The 15,857-nt window shown below is 48.9% G+C and overlaps 7 protein-coding genes across 7 annotated transcripts, besides 19 other annotated features; all 7 read left to right on the top strand.

Moving 5' to 3' along the window:
• Positions 1–15,857: a sequence feature (heterozygous, Esmeraldo-like haplotype).
• Positions 85–187: a sequence feature (A-rich).
• Positions 248–297: a sequence feature (AT_rich).
• Positions 446–508: a sequence feature (GA-rich).
• Positions 551–630: a sequence feature (T-rich).
• Positions 924–956: a sequence feature (AT_rich).
• Positions 1,198–1,301: a sequence feature (T-rich).
• Positions 1,363–1,394: a microsatellite.
• Positions 1,512–1,556: a microsatellite.
• Positions 1,585–1,649: a microsatellite.
• Positions 2,020–2,054: a microsatellite.
• Positions 2,102–2,857, top strand: Tc00.1047053507529.10 (hypothetical protein, conserved; the record flags this gene model as incomplete). The annotated part of the gene is made up of 1 exon (XM_803343.1): positions 2,102–2,857. The coding sequence occupies one exon, from the start codon at positions 2,102–2,104 to the stop codon at positions 2,855–2,857; it is 756 nt and encodes a 251-aa protein (XP_808436.1).
• Positions 3,155–3,188: a microsatellite.
• Positions 3,493–5,955, top strand: Tc00.1047053507529.20 (hypothetical protein, conserved; the record flags this gene model as incomplete). Its single annotated transcript, XM_803344.1, has 1 exon — positions 3,493–5,955. One exon carries the CDS (start codon positions 3,493–3,495, stop codon positions 5,953–5,955), a length of 2,463 nt encoding a protein of 820 aa, XP_808437.1.
• Positions 5,962–5,993: a sequence feature (AT_rich).
• Positions 6,069–6,090: a microsatellite.
• Positions 6,137–6,159: a microsatellite.
• Positions 6,284–6,312: a microsatellite.
• On the top strand, positions 7,397–9,040 carry Tc00.1047053507529.30 (hypothetical protein, conserved; the record flags this gene model as incomplete). The annotated part of the gene is made up of 1 exon (XM_803345.1): positions 7,397–9,040. The coding sequence occupies one exon, from the start codon at positions 7,397–7,399 to the stop codon at positions 9,038–9,040; it is 1,644 nt and encodes a 547-aa protein (XP_808438.1).
• Positions 9,500–12,109, top strand: Tc00.1047053507529.40 (hypothetical protein, conserved; the record flags this gene model as incomplete). The annotated part of the gene is made up of 1 exon (XM_803346.1): positions 9,500–12,109. One exon carries the CDS (start codon positions 9,500–9,502, stop codon positions 12,107–12,109), a length of 2,610 nt encoding a protein of 869 aa, XP_808439.1.
• Tc00.1047053507529.45 (hypothetical protein, conserved) lies at positions 12,384–12,791 on the top strand (the record flags this gene model as incomplete). Its single annotated transcript, XM_803348.1, has 1 exon — positions 12,384–12,791. One exon carries the CDS (start codon positions 12,384–12,386, stop codon positions 12,789–12,791), a length of 408 nt encoding a protein of 135 aa, XP_808441.1.
• Positions 13,009–15,006, top strand: Tc00.1047053507529.50 (hypothetical protein, conserved; the record flags this gene model as incomplete). Its single annotated transcript, XM_803347.1, has 1 exon — positions 13,009–15,006. One exon carries the CDS (start codon positions 13,009–13,011, stop codon positions 15,004–15,006), a length of 1,998 nt encoding a protein of 665 aa, XP_808440.1.
• Positions 15,436–15,461: a sequence feature (AT_rich).
• Positions 15,571–15,603: a microsatellite.
• Positions 15,676–15,723: a sequence feature (T-rich).
• On the top strand, positions 15,741–15,857 carry Tc00.1047053507529.58 (hypothetical protein, conserved; the record flags this gene model as incomplete). The annotated part of the gene is made up of 1 exon (XM_803349.1): positions 15,741–15,857. A coding segment is annotated over one exon (117 nt), but the record flags the coding sequence as incomplete, so codon positions are not given.

A 15,857-nucleotide genomic window follows, 5' to 3' on the forward strand; every position in this document is an offset into this window, starting at 1 on the left:
TGCAGCCCCTTTCCCCCCTTCCCCCCGCCCCCGCCCCAACTCTTCCCAACGTTGCATGGGGCTCCCCGGCAGACGACAACGAGCAAAGAATAAAAAGACAACAGAAAAAAGAAGAAAAAAAAAAAAAAAAAAGAAGAAAAAAAAAAGTAGCGAAGCCAAAAAAAATAACGCAAAAAAAAAAAAAAAAGGAAGGAGGGGTTGGCCACAAAAGAGATGGAAGACCCAAATAAAAATGCAGGTAAGGAGGAAAAAAAAAAAAATTGTTTTTTTTTATTTTTTATTATCATTAAAAAAATTGTGATGTAAATATGTAGGGGCCGAAGTCGTTGCTGTAAGTCGTGGTGGTTGAGGAGGGGAAGTGGGATGGAGGAGAGTGTTTCATTTGTTTACAGGCAAGCAGTCGTGTCGGTGGGTGGCGGTGGACCCCCATGAAAAGGGGGAATCTAAAAAGAGAGAGAAAAAAAAGGGAAATAAAACAGACGAGGAAGAAGAAGAAAAAAGAAAAAGACATGTCTATCTTCTGCGCGTGTGTGCGTGCGCGCCGGGGGATTTTTATTTTTTATTTAGTAGAAATTTATTTTATTTTTTTTTTTTTTTGTTTATTTGTTTGATTTTCCCCTTTCTTTCTTTGCCTCCTCGTGTTTTGGCGCACGGTTTGATTGTGAGTGATCATGTCAATACTCGGTTTTGAATGCCATTTACATTTTTTTTGTTTGTTTGTTGTTTGTTTTCTTTTGTGGTTTACTGTTGTGTTGTTCTGGGGCCCCATTAGGCCCGCATGTGCAAATGTGAATATATTCCCGCCGGTGTCCGTGCATGCGTCGTTCTTGTCTTTTCACCCGCCGCGGCGAAGGGGGAGAAAAAGAAGGCGGAGCGGGAAAACGCCGTGCTGCTGCCGCCGTCTACCGAGTGGCCGCTGCCTCTTTATTTTTCTTTTTTATTTTATTTTATTTTTTGGGTGGCGGCTGTGGCGGGGGTGTCGGATTCCTCCCCCCTTTTCGCTCGGGCCGCCGCTGGGGCCACAGCAAAGTGGTGGTTTGCCCGGGCAGGCCGGAAAGGACGCACCGCGCAACGACGGGAGGAGAAAAATCAAAAAAATCAAAAAAGAAAGAAGGAAATAAAAAAACGAAAGTGAGGGCGGGTGGCTTATTTAATTACGACCAGCGGGGCCCTGGGATACTGGCGGCATCAGCAGAGTTTTATTATTTACGTATATTTTTATTATTATTATTATTTTTCTTTTGGTTGCTTTTTTATTTGTTTCCGATGCTTTTATTTTATTTATTTTTCTTTTTTCTTTTTTCCCTTTCCCCCGCGCAGTGTGTCTCTCCCCCGTCTAATACGAAAGAGTTCACACGCCAGTTTTTTTTTTTTTTTTTTTTTTTTTTTCTTTTGCCCCTCTTTTTATTTTGTCTTCGCTTATATGCACTTACCCCAATGCTTCCCGACACGCGTCAAAGAAGACACAAGGAGGGGAATCGGGCAGTTTAAAGAAGAGATGAGTCGATCAGAAAAAGAAAAAGAAAAAGAAAAAGAAAAACAAAAAAAAAAAAAAAGTCTTTTTCATTGGGTCTATTCTTTTGGTTATTATTATTATTATTATTATTATTATTATTATTATTATTATTATTATTATTATTATTATTATTTTTGTTTCGATCGTTTTTTTTTCTTTTTTTTTGACTGGGAATGTTTCTTCTTGTGATAACCATCACGATAATGCCCATGGTTATATTTGTTGCGAGGGATGAGTGGGGCATTTTGTGCTTGGTACCTCATGCGTCTATTTCAGTGCCTTTTTTTTTTTTTTTTTCTGTCTGTGTGTGTTTTGCTCGTGCCGATCATTCCTTACTTCTGCCTAAATTTTTTTTTTTGTTGTTGTTGTCAGCTTGTTCGGAATTTTTTTTGGTGTATTTGTGTTTTTGTGTGTGTTTGTGTGCGCTCGTATGTGTTTTGGGAGAGGCGGTTCATATGTGAAGCGCACATGTTTGGTTTGTGGCCTGTAATCTTGCGTGGGTGTCTCTTTTTCTTTCTTTCCTTTTTTCTTTCTTTCTCTGTCCGTCTGTCTGTCTGTTGGGGGGTGGGAGTACCGGCGTGGCGGATGGTTTCCTTCACCTGCAACTACTGCCACGACGTGGTGAAGAAGCCGAAGGTCAATGGCCACGCCGCGCAGTGCGGTGGTGCCTCTTTCACGTGCGTTGACTGCATGGAGGTGTTTGACCTGCAGAGGATCAAGCAACACACGTCATGCATCACCGAGACGGAGAAGTACCAGGGGAGGTGGCGACAAAACAGAGCGCCGGCGGCAGCAGCGCGGAGGTGCGTCGATGGTCCGGACGACAGCGACGGCGATGGGAACGACAACAACAAACGGCAGCCGCTGCGTCCACCCCGCCCGCCCATGAATTTGAGCAGCGACTCCGACTCCGACGATGATGCGTGGGTAACGGGGGGGAAGAAGAAGGCAGTGACGGAGAAAAACAAGGGACGTAACGGGAGTCTCAACGGGTCTTCACAAAAGCGGGCGAAAACGACGTCACCGTCCAACAAAAATATGGAAGCGAATAGCGGCTTGAAGCGCCAAAAACATGAGGAGTTGCTCGAGTTGCCGCGGGCAGTGACGGCGGCGGACTGCATTGTGCCAAGCTTCGTGCTGGGCACCGACGAGGAGGTGGCGGAGGTGACCCGTTGGATCATGGAGGAAGCCGGAGAGACACCGCTCACCGTGCGGGCGCTTGCAAAGAAGCTGGTCGAGAGGTACAACACCCGCATCGCAAAACATGTGCGGCACGCCATTGAGACGGCAATTCAAAATGGGAAGTTGCGTGTGGAGGGTGACACGGTGAATTTGCCCTGAGTGAAGAGTTAACGTCTTGTTGTGGCTGCTTCCCGCCTGGCATTTCGCGGGAGGGGAGAGAACTGACAAAGGGAAGGAACGACACGAAAGACAAGGGGAGAGCACATATATAAATGGATAGAAATATATATGTTTGTGTGTGTGTGAAGTTAAGGGGCTCTACGGGGTCCATTGGCGACGAATAAATTTTTGAATAAAATAATCGTGAGGGAAAACCGAAGGGGGGAATGAAGGAGACCGTCGGCAGCAGTGAGAAGGAAAACGTGTTCTTTTATTTTTATTTTTTGAAATGATCTATGCGTATGCGTGTGTGTGTGTGTGTGTGTGAGTGCGGCGAATATGATTGGGGTCACCACTTCAACTTTGTGTTTACTTCAGTCTTTGGGTTGTTTGTGATCTGCAAATAAGGGAATAAGAAAGCAAAAGAAGGAAATAAACGAAGGAAAGGGGGGCCAACAACAACAAGAGCTTCAAAGCCGAGAAGGGAAACAACACGACAAGAAGCCGAGGAAAAGGACGAGGTGGAGAAAAAGAATACACACGGAATTCGTCACAAAACAAAGAGAGGAGAGGAAGAAAGGAGGTGTGGCATTTGTTATATCATTTATTGACAGCAACATATACGGTGGTAACGCATGGGGGATTTACCTTCCAATCAGAGAATTGGCTCGCGAGTGGTTTTCTCTGCGCAGCGTTCGCCTGCATCGGTGCTTGAGGATCCATTAGCACAACAACAGGAGATCGCCGATTTTGCGTCGGAGAGGACACGGGAAAATTCAGAGGGTAGTGGTCACAATGCGTCCAACATTCTTCTGATTGATCCCAAAAAGATCAGTGACTTTATGCGTTTTCGAGTGATGTTTATTGGAATGCTTCTTTTTATCAGTTCCTCCACGCAGGGGCTTCATGCGCTCTTTGCCCTGTACATGGAGAAGGTATACATGTATGACGTACGCACAATGGTAGACATTTTTGCAGCAGGTACGGCCTTTGGCTTGTTTGTCTTTCCGTTTGGAGCCATGTATGACTTTTTTGGACCGAAGATTGTCATTGGAATAGCTACGGCAATAACTTCTCTGAGCCACCTTTTGTTTGGTTTGACCTTCGCCGGACACATTGATGCATCAAAGACGCGATTTTGTATTTACTTTGCCATGATGAACTGGGGCTGCTACGCCTTTGACGTGGCGGCATTACCTGCCATTTTGACCTACGCGCCTCGTGACCGCGCTCAGCCGACGGGTGTAATGAAAACATTTTCCGGTATGGGCGCTTCCTTGATTTCGTGTATGTTCCGCGGCTTTTTTAAAAATCGTTACGACCACTTGATGTATTTTCTCATGGCGATCGTTCTTGGATTTGGACTGATTGGGACCTTCTGCTTAAGCAACGCTCCGTACGAAGTGACTCGGTGGGAGGATTCTCGTATCTCACTGAAGGAACGACTGAGGCGGCATCTTATTCGGAATCGTTACATGTCGCAGCTTTTGCCAAAGCGTCGCTTCTACATTTTGTCTTGTCTGTTGCTGGTTATGAATGTGTATCTGTCTATACAAGCCGTTTGTGCAGCATATTTCCAAAAAGAAATGACGGAGGGGCAATACAGGGGCATAGCTATTGGCGCCATTGCGATTGTTTTGGGTATTCTTCTTCTTTTGGTCCCCCTACATGCCCTTGACGGAGATACGCCACAGGATCATACTGTCCTTGAACGCGCAAGAGAAAAGGAGCGTAAGTTGGCAGAGTTACGAAGACTGCGTCTGGCACGCGAGAGGGAAGAAAAGGACGCTGAAAAAGAAGAAGAACGCGCACAAAAAGCTGTGGCTCATCAGAATGCAGGGGATGTGGCCATTGAAGTGAAAGACTTGCCTAGGATTTTGGTGGATCAATCGTCACCGCATGCTGACGGGCATTCCGTGCCGTATGATAATTCCCTGCAGCACAAAGACGGGGAAAAAGATGATGAAGATGGTGAGGAAACAAAACACCGCAGGTATCTTCCTTTGGACCCCGAAGCGAGTCTTTTTGAGGCGGATGATTTAATTCCAATTGAAGGGGGGGATGACGATGCTTCCCGAAACGGTTGGCAACGGTTGGGTAATACTTCTATCGCCACTAGAGTGTCGGTCTCCAATGTTTCCTTGGCGGCTCGTAGGAAAGACAATGAAGGCGCCGAAATGGATTTTATTACGCGTGAATTGTCGACATACGATCGGCCACACGTTGAGACTATCACTGTCTGTGGTGAAGTCTTTGTTACGCCCGTTTATGAGACATCATTTTTGCTGAGCTTGACGTATGTGGATTTGTGGCTGCTTTTTTACACCGTATTTGCCGTTTGGGGCGTTGGCATAACGTTGACAGCGAATTGGAACATCCGAATTATGGTTGGTAGCGTCTTCAAGGGTTTGGATTACCAAACGTATGTTCTTTTTGCCACTTTGGCAGGTATTTCAACTGCGTTTGGTCGGGTGGCTATTGGTGGGTATGAGGTTCTTCTGCTTTACATCGGTAAAAGGAGAGGTGTTATGTTGCCCGCTACTATCGCACTCCCTGTGCCCAGTGTGATGTTGTCACTGGCTCTCATCTTTTACCTTTCCTTTCCTGGAAATTATTCACTTCTCGTGGTTTATGTAATTGCCGCCGTCGCCTACGGTTTCAGCACTTCAATGACCATATATGTCATTGGTATTATATTTAAGCGTGACATTGGAATGCACTACGGGTTTTGCTTCTTAGGTGCCGCCCTTGGCATTGTGTTGCTGTACCGCGTGCTCCTTTTTCATGTGTATGATCATCACAAATTGGTTTTACCCCCCAGTTTACACGTGAATACAGGAGGTGTTTGCGTGGGAAAGGAATGCCTGCAGAAGACACTGATTGTGTACCTCATTCTTGTCGTTTTGTCTATCGGCACGAGTATCTGGCTGCACTACCGCTACTGGAAGTTGGTTCACGGCAAACTGAAGCATAAGCGCGTTATAACACACTTTGTGAAGAAGCGTCTTCGCCGAATAAATAGAAGAAGAAGGGAAAACGGCCACGCAACAGAGGGAGGGGCACAACAACAACACGAAGAAGAAGAGGAAGAAAAGTGATAGCTCTTTTTTTTATTATTTTATTTTTCAAATTATTTGCCACAATCACCTTGGTGAAGATATTTAATATGATATCTGATATTTTTGTTTACTTTTTTCGTCTAACACACCGCTTTTTATTTTTATTTTTATTTTGTTTTGTACTTCCTTTTCTGTCTGGATTAGTTGTTTTGTTTACTTTTTATTATTATTATTATTATTATTGCCCACCTAATCCGTATTACCAACGAATAAAAAGCCCTTAAATTTATTTTTGAAGAAAGAGCTGTAGGGAGGGGCGGCAAAGTCACGAAGAGCGGATATCCATCGGTGTGTGTGTGTGTGTGTGTGATGATGATGATGATGATGATGATGATGGATTAACAGAGATGTATAACTGAGAACAGAGAAGACAGGGGGATGGGAAGGAGAAGGGCGCACACAGCGTCATTCCCCTTGTTAGCAGTGTCGTTGTGTGCGAGATGCCCGCCAAAGGGGCTGGTGGACGAGTCATTTTTTTAAACGGTTTAGCCCCTAGAAATATATTGTGACCGGTTTAATGAAGGATGCAAAGGTTTTTTTTTTTTTTTTTTTGCCCCGTGTTTGCATCGCCGATACGTCGCTGATGCTGTTGTAACTTCTTTTTTTTTTTTTGTGTGTGTTTTTCTCAATACGTTCGCTTTATCTTGTTTTTGTTTAGTGGAGCACGTTCTAAGGTGTCGGGTGCGGTTTTTTTTTTTTAAATTCCCTGAACTTCTGCTGCCTTCTGCGACGGGGAGTTTTTTGGCTGCGGGACCCTTTTTTATGAAATTTCACTTGGTGGCTTTAGGACACGCCTGGTGGCTGTACATTGAGTTATGTGAACCGCTTGGTCCCTCTGATGTGTGAGTGTTGAGCAGTTCTCATTCGGTTTAGGGTGCCGGGCACACTGAGCCCCACCGCGATCCTTTTCTTTTATGTTCTGCTTTTCTTTCTGATTGTGGGAAGAAGGGGCGGGGCCTCAGAGAGGGGGGCATTTTCCACGCGGAAGCGTTGGGTTAAAGAATATTTCTGTTTCACTTTGAGGAACGTTGTTTGTGTGTTTTTGTGATCATTTTTTTTTCTTTTTGGCTGCTGTATTTGTGAGTGTGCGAGTTTTTATTTCTTCACTTGCTTGCAGAGGATGGAGCACCAAATTGCGAAGAGCTGACGATTCGGACATGCGTTGCGGCACCCAGCCACGGGAGGTCGTCTGACATGTTCGAGCCTCATCGAGTGTATCGGCGTGAAAAGAAATGGGTATGCTTTCCCTTAGAACCCAGATAAGAATGCGTGCGCTCCGCTGCAGGAGAAAAGTTCATGGTTAACCCTTCCAGCATGACGGCAGACAATTCTTGCGTCCAGTGGCGTGTGCGGTTTCCTCGTCTCTCTCTTCCGATTGTATACCCTCCTTGCTTGTTGTGGAACGCGGTGATAAAAAGCCATGGTACAATTGATAGATGATCTGTTCCGCATGCGGATGCTGATGGCCGGCATTTATCTCGGGCTCGGCATTTCGTCCATGTACGGTTTCAGCATCTTCACGGATCATCTGCGGAACAAGTACGGGTATTCGCAAAGCGAAATCACGACAATCAGCACGGTCGGGATTTGCGTGGGCTACTGCGGGTTCCATGCCGGAGTGCTGTTTGACTACGTGGGTCCCACAGTCTTGCTTCCGCTTGGGGGTCTCTTTGGATGCCTGGGCTTTGTTCTGTTTGGGATGACATTTGACGGTACAATTACCACATCGAGCGTGGCGCTCTTTGCTCTTTACCAGGGAATTACCTGCCTTGGCCTTCCGATGATGGATGTTTCTTCTGTCATGTCGCTGATGCTGCAGTTCCCCTTGGAGCGCGGCTATGTTGTACTGATCGTGAAGACGTTCAATGGGCTTGGAACCGCAGTGCTGATGGCGTATTTCAACGGCTGTTTTAAGGCGGCCGACGCTGATCGAGCCGAGAACAACAACTACTCCGGCTACGCGTACTTTACTGGGGTGATGATTCTGCTGTGCTCCCTTTTAGGCGCGTGCTTCATACGGTTGCCGACGTACTTTCCGTGCTCGTGGACAAAAAAGCGTCTGAGCAGTGAGGAGGCCGCGGAGCGGGAAAAAACGCTTGACCTGTACATGAGCCAGCATGCCCCCACGCGGCGTCTGCGGATCGGGTTTGCAATTGTCGTTGTTACGCTGATCTTTTCCACCACACAGTCGATCACCACGGCGTACGTGAATACTTCCCGCGCGGGCTACTTGGCGATCTCGATCGTAGCGGTACTGTTGATGGCATCTTTTTCCGTAATTGCGATGCCGTTCCAGTTTTTGGGCCGCTACACGCCCGTGCGTCCCATGCATATGGAGGGCATCGGGGAGGCGACCACGGGGCTGGAGCATGAGCGGAAGGGCGAAACCGCATCTGAGGGTGCTATGGCTGACGGCAACAACCTTGGCGCGAATGGGGTGGCCGTGCCAGCGCCGCAGTACAGTGGTTCCTTCTGGTCCCACCTGCTCACCGTTGACTTGTGGGCGGTGTGGCTTGCTTGCTTCGGCATGTGGGGTACCGGCCTGGTGATGCAGATGAACGCTGCACAGATCTATCGCAGCAAGAACAACGGCAGGTTTGACACCCGAACGCTGACGCTGTACGTCGCCATCATGTCTGTGGGCAGTGCTGTTGGACGCATGGCCATGGGGTATCTCGATATGAAGTTGTCTGAGTTGCAGCGTGCAGGCAAGACAAGGACACTGACGACCATTGCGCTTCCCATTGGTCCCCTGCTGTTGGTGGTGGCGCACTTCTTCTTTGCCGTGCTACCGGGGAGTGTGCTGCTGCTGCCGTTTTTGCTTGGAGCCATGGGCAACGGCGTTGGCTGGGGTGTGGGCGTGATCGCTTTACGGATTATGTACTCTGAGGACATTGGCAAGCATTACAACTTTTGTTTCACGTCCGGTGCCGTTGCGTCTATTGCGCTGAACCGCTTCATGTTCGGGGAGATGTACGGTCGTGAAGGAGAAAAGATGGTTCTGTACCCTTTTCACTTTGTTTGTGAATGCGTGAAGGCAATTTTTTTGATCTGTTGGGGTTAAGCAAGCCGGCGTTCTCCATCCCTGTGCTCATGAGCCGAATATGTTTTAAATATTCTGCCTGACCGTTTCTGGAATTGATACTGGATTGCATCGATAATATTAATCTTTTATTGGATTTTCTGTGTGTGTGTGTGTGTCATTGTTTCCTAACTTCTTTTATAAAAGTTTATTAAGGCGTTTTTATGTACGATAGGAGAATTAATTTTATTTTTCAGTACGACGTTGTTATTTTGATGGTTGAAAGATGCAGTCGTTTGGGAGGGTTGAAGAGAATGCGTATTCCGCGTTTAGGCACTCAGTTTCAGTTTTGTTGTTTCTTTTGTTTGGGATTTTGTTGTGTCGTTGCCGCGGGTGTACTGCTGCATATATTAGCATTATCACTATTCATTTATTTGTTTTTGTGGTTACGGAGAGTCACAGCTAGAAAGCAGCGCGGTGAGGGGCAGCTGAGCGGGTTCAATGTGTGGTATATGCTGCACCCTGCGTTTGCACGGGCGGCGGGGCCTCCAGGACTTGGTGGTTTGCAATGAGGGCGTTGTCGAGCGTGCAGCGCTTTACCAGTCGGTGCGACGTCGTGGTCCGGATGCATTTGCGTCGCTGCAACTTGAAATTGCCCCTGGCGTGCATGTCGAGGCGGCAAGCGCTGTTCTTTGTTTACGCGGTGTGGGTGGCGGTGGCGCCATTGTCGCTGAGGGTTGCAGTGGCAAAAACCAAGGAATACCGCAGCCGGCGATGGCGGCACGTGACTGTTTCTGTTCACATGCACCATCATGTCTGTCGTTTCTTGAGTGGAATGGAGAAGTATTTGGTGGGGCACTATACTTGTCTCCGGGAGTCTCAGACACAACTGTTGTTCTTGACCGTCTGCATCAGCTGGAACACGGATTCACGGCAGAACTGTGCGATGGAACCAACGGTGCGGATGGAGTTTGTGGTGCCGCAGCTCTGGCCACAGCCCAGGCCTCTTTTGCGGAAGCATGTGTGCATTTCTTTGAAACTGACATTGAGGGGCCGTACGCCTTTGTGTACTACGCCCACTCCCTGCAGTTATTTCTGTTTGGCCGGGATCCACTTGGGCGACGCTCCCTTCTTTTGCATGTGGCCTCGACATTTCCAGAAAAGGGAGAGGGAGACGAGAACGGCGCCTCCGAAACCCATTCCGTGGAAGTGACGATATCCTCAGTGGCGGAAGGACACTTTGATGCAAGCTGCATGGTGGTAAAATCCGCGGGAAGAGGCAATAAACGCAGGAGATGTGAGTGTCGTGGCCAATCCGATGTGAGTGATGAGAATAACCATAGCGATGATGACCGTGCCGAGTCCTTCGTGGCTTTTCCTTCTTCCAGTTGCAGCTGCTGGCAGGAGATCCCCAACACGGGTCTCTTCGCCATTAGTGTGGCAGCGCCCCAACAGAATTCTCTGGTTTCCCATCACCCCTGGACGGTCGATCACGGTATACATCCATTACTGCGATTTCAATCTTGGCTGCAGCCCTCTTCGGCGACAGGAAGATTGAGAATGAAAGATGAAGAAACTGCTGAGGATGAGTACCCTGCGATTATTCGATGCCTTTTGCGGGAGAGTGGTAAGCTTTCCTTCACTTCGTTGAAGGAATTCTTGGATTTCGATCTCAAGATGGCTGCACGCTATCTTTGTGCTCTTTGGAGAGCTGTGGAGGTGCGTGTGAAGGCCGAAAACTGCGGTGATGATCCCACTCATCCAATTGGAGTGTTGTTTTCTGGGGGTATTGACTGCACCGTGCTAGCTGCCATTGCACACTACGTTCTACCCGTCACCACCCCTATTGAGCTAATCAACGTGGCTTTTGGAGATGTTCCAGAGCTCGCGCCCGATCGAGTGGCCACGTTTAGGGCTTTTGAGCAGCTGCTACGATTGCCAACACGTTTGAAGGAAGAAAATCACGAGATATTTTGCGCCAATGGCAGGGAATGGCGTCTTGTGCTTGTGGATGTTCCTCATAACGCCAACTTGTCTCACGTTCAGAGCCTAGTGTGCCCGGGATCCTCTGTCATTGACATGAGTATCGGTACTGCACTATGGCACGCTGCCCAGGGTTGTGGCCGAGTGCAGCGTGTCCGTGCCGAAGAGGAAATGGTGTCTCGAATGCGTTCAAAAAATTCTTTGTGCGGTCGCCACAAATTCTACCGAGTGTCAACGGAGGAGAAAAAGCCCTGCGAATTGGAACGAATTATCCCTACATGCGGGGACGCCGCAGATGAGAAAAAATTTGTCCCGTTGATTGAGGCTATCATCTCAGAATTGGAGGCGTTTAATGAGGAACCGTCATCTCCCGTGCTGTTGTCAACCTTGGGAAAAGATCACAGGACGACACTGCGTCCCGTGCTGACGAAATACGGGTACAAGAAACTGGGACCGTATCTCAACGACGCGTCCGCGGCTGGTTTGATTGCCTTTGCTGGGCGTGACGAGGCTCCGTCCAAAGCCGTGCGCCTGGTGAGGCCAGCAGAAATGGGGAAGGTGCAGCGAGTGGTTCCTGCAAAGTGGCTGGTTAGCGATTGTGATTTTTCTCCCTTAGGGTCATGCGCGGATAAATACACTTGCGAGGCTCGTGTTTTGCTCCTTGGGATGGGGGCGGATGAGACGCTTGGCGGGTACACTCGTCACCGTCGTGCCTTCGAGCGCCATGGAGTAAAGGGCTTGGTGGAGGAGCTTGGCCGCGATTTTGCAAGACTGTGGAAACGGAACTTGGGGCGTGATGATCGCGTGGTGTGCGATAGCGGGAGGGAGGGCCGGTATCCCTACTTGGACGAGGGAGTGCTTGCAACACTTGCTTCAATAGCGGCAGAGGCCTACCGATGCGCCATCGATACGACACACAGGACGACCGCTATTGCCGTGGATGAAGATAGGGCGCTGCAAGAGGCACTCGCGCCCGCGTGTTGTTTCACTGCTGAAGACGGTGCGCCCGGTGTGGGTGACAAGAAGATCCTGCGGCAGTGTGCGTCCATTTTGGGACTTGGCGATGTAGTGCGGCTACAGAAGCGTGCAATTCAGTTTGGTTCCCGTGTCGCACAGGCCCCTTCTTGACTGACAGCAAGCATTTTGGTGTAAATCTCAGATTAAAGGCATGGACGAGAAATATGCAGATTGGAGCGTGTTCTGTTCTGGTGGTGGGTGGGGGCACCACCTCATTGGATTCCATGGCTGCATTTTCCTCTTCTGATAGTGGGTCCTGACAGTCCCTCTCTTTTCCCGCTTTCTTTTTTGGGTGTAACAAAAGGTGCGGGGATGCGTGAGCTCTGACCCGACTGCAACGAAATAAAAAAAAAAAAAATAGAAGAAAACATAAAGTAAAGGAAGAATGGTAGTGCGCTTTCCGCCCAGTGGGTTTATGGGCCGCGTGGGCATCATTGGGGGGATGCCAGCTGCTGCGTTGGTCCTCACTTGCTCCTGCAGGTCATTCATTGAACACAGCTCAGACCCAAAGCGGTGGTGGAGTCCGGCGAAGGCGGAGGTCAAACGGCGCCACCCAGGAGTGAGACTTGGCTCCGAGTTTGCGCGCATACGGGAGCAGGGTGAACTGGAGCGGCAGCTTGTTGACGCTGACAGGTTTACAGATTGGAACATGGTGTCGCGCTTCGCAATCGGCGCTGCCATCCTGCTTGTGTTTCTTAACGTGATTGTGGAGATGGTGGAGCCAAACCCTCCACCTGAGTACACGCCATTTTCTCCGTTTTCTGAGCGTCATAAAAGAGATGGGGAGGAATGAGGTCAAATCTTCTTCCTTGCCTTTTTTAGTGGCTGAGGAGGAGACCAACAAACGCAAATTCCACTTTGGACACACACACACACACAGTGTATTTTTTTGCCCATTTGTATTGTTGTTAATATTGCCTTGTTTGTTTGTTTGTCCAAGTTTGTTTATTGTTGTTTTCTTTTCTTCCCGGAGAGGGGGTGTAGGAGTGGGTGGCTGCCCTTATTTGCTTATGCATGTATATGCCTCTCTTGACGGTGGAGCTTCGTGTATGTATATATATTTTATTTTTTGTGTATTTGTGTTCGCGTCTGGAGAAGGTGAGTTGAAAGATTGGAGAGTATATCTGGGAGGAAGAAGCATGCAGAGGCCTCTCTCGGACGAAGAGCGTGCGGCGAAGGAGGCCCGCCTGGCGGAGCTTCGTCGCCGAGTGAATACGCGGGACGGTGACTCGTTCTCGTCGGCGGCGGTTCCCGATCAACCCCACAACACTTACGCCTCCGAGGACGCACAGGATAGCGATGATTACGATGACGATGATGAATTCTTCCAGGAGGCAGAGCGGGCTCAGAAAGGCACGGCAGGCGTCTGCATGTACGCGAAGCCAATGGGTGAGTTGATGGGAGAGACGGTGGAGACGGGGCCGAACGCCAGGCGGTGCACCGTTGGCGACTTTGAACTGCTTCGCCTGGCGAAGATGGGGGATCTCCTTTCCTTCAAGGAGTTCTCGGCTATCGTCGGTATCGACCCCACTGCCTTTCAAGACAATCACGGACGCAATGCACTTCATTACGCGGCAGACAGTGGGGGTATTTTAATGCTTCAGTACCTAATCGAGAAGAAGGTGCCATTTACAAGGGATGAGAAGAAAATGACACCTGTTGACATCGCCGTGCTGAATCAACACAATGACGCCGCAAGGCTGTTGACCGAAAATTTTTCCGAAGCGGCCGAGGCGTTGAAAAACTATGAAGAGGCCCTTGAGATTTTCACGCAGCCGCCGCCGAAATTCACGATGTCGAAGCCCGCCCCACCTGTCCCGAAGGAGTCTCGTCCCCGCGTCTTTTGGAAAGATGGGGAAGCTGGCGCCCCTGACACCACGACAACGAATGGTGCGGACGCAGCTTCTTTTACGGTCTCGCGGCTTACGGATGCACATCACGATCAGGTTGTGAGCGCCCTGGGCGGTGTGGCCTTGACGTACGAGAGCCACGGGTTTCACAATTGGCTCCCACCCGCAGAGACCAAAACGCTGACTGCGACACTTCCCCACGCGACGGTGGTGGGTGCAATGCAAACCGTTGACGGCCAGGAGACCCTCCGCGGTGTGGTGCTAGCAGTGCCACTGGGTGGTTCCCTCGTGGGAAGGAACGGCGCTCTCCAGGTCAAGGATCCTGTGCTTGTAACGCAGTTAGCCGTCCACCCTGCGGCTCGGGGGAGTAACGTCGCCGCATTATTGATGGCGGAGTTGCATAATTTACTTAAAGCCTCTGAAAGTGCTGCTGTCGTTTTCCGCAGCGCACTCCAATTGCCCGTACCCGCCGTTGGTCTCGTGAAGTGGTCGCAGCGTTCAATTGCGCCTTGTAGCGTCATGCGGCAGCGTCACGCCACGGAAATTTTTCCTGACTTTTATCTGTACGATGAAATTCTTCGAGCCGACATCATCGCCAAACATGCCCTGACAAAAGCTTTTGGCGATAAGAAGGCATCACACTCTGTAGGCTGGTGTGCCGTGGATCGTAGCAACTCCGATCAGATGGAAATGTTGCATGGTTTTATTGTTGAACAGGTGCCAAAGCTGTTTGACCTTACCTACATTCCTGAAACAAGCGAGGACACCCTGCGAGCAGTCATTGCGGAGGGGCTTTTCCCCTTTGTGTACGTGTCCCCGGCAACCGGTGCAATCACAGATCTTGTTGTTCTGCGCCTGCGCAATCCCGAGTGGCGGGTGGGTGAGGGCCAAGGTGCTGCAATGTGTGTGTACGCCATCTTCACCTCCTTCAAAGGGCCCGAGAAGGCGGAGGAGGTACTCGTACTGAGCGAGATGTTGAAGTGCGAGACGGTATTCATTCCGAACATGTTTGGTTTTCTCGACAGTGACCTGAGCAAGGCGATGTTTGAGGAACTGCTCGTCTGCCGCGAGTACCTTTACGTTCTGAAGACACCGACAGAAAGTGCGCTGCCGCCAACGCCTCTTTCGAAGGTTGCCATTCCCTGCGCCTTTATTTAAGAGTGCTTGTGTGAAAAAACAAAACGAAAAGCAAAATGAGATTAAACAAAAGAAAGAAGGGGAATGTGTGGGTAGAAAATGATGGGGACGTGGGGGGAAGAGGGTCATCTCCTCGTCTTAACGGTAGCAAGGTAGGGCTAGTAGGAGTGGTGAGCAAGGGTGGGACTGAAATGTGATGGATTTCCATCTTTTTAGTGCGGTCACACTTTATTGGCGTGTGTTGTCATGATTACGCAAGGATATCGTCTGGCAGACGCGTCGGGCCTCCTCCATAAAAGACGGGAGGAAAAAAAGGAACAAGGGATATAAAAGAAAGGAGAAGTAAAAAATATAATGAGGCCGCACGTTTCGCGGACATCCAGTGATGGCGTGCTCTCTCTCCTTCCTTATGCACGCACACTGTGGAGCAATAACAAAGAGGGTTTGTGCATATTATATATATATATATATAATATGCACCTTTTTTTCGTCTTCTCCTTGTAAAATGTGTGCCAACCGAATGCTTTGTAGTGAAGCCTGTTGAAGCGTATACCAGGCGTGGCACACTTCTTCATAGGTGATAAATTCATTTTATTTGTTTTTTATTTTATTTTATTTGCGTTTGTGTGTTTGCGTGTGGGGTCATTTCTTATTCGTTGCTTTTTTATTTATTTAACACAAACGACATGGTTTTAGTTTTGTCTTTATTTTTTTTTTTTTTTGCTTTATTTTGTTGTTGTCTGTAGGAGTGCGGTATGAGGTTTATCAAATACGCTTGCAGAAGAGTCGCTCTTTCCGCGAACCTGCATCACGTGTGCAGCCGTGCCACTGATGCAGCTGTGGGGGCTCAACCTAAATCGGCTCTTTTGCTC

This window comes from Trypanosoma cruzi, genomic scaffold (assembly GCF_000209065.1).
Source record: "Trypanosoma cruzi strain CL Brener 1047053516045 genomic scaffold, whole genome shotgun sequence".
Classification (NCBI taxonomy): domain Eukaryota; phylum Euglenozoa; class Kinetoplastea; order Trypanosomatida; family Trypanosomatidae; genus Trypanosoma; species Trypanosoma cruzi.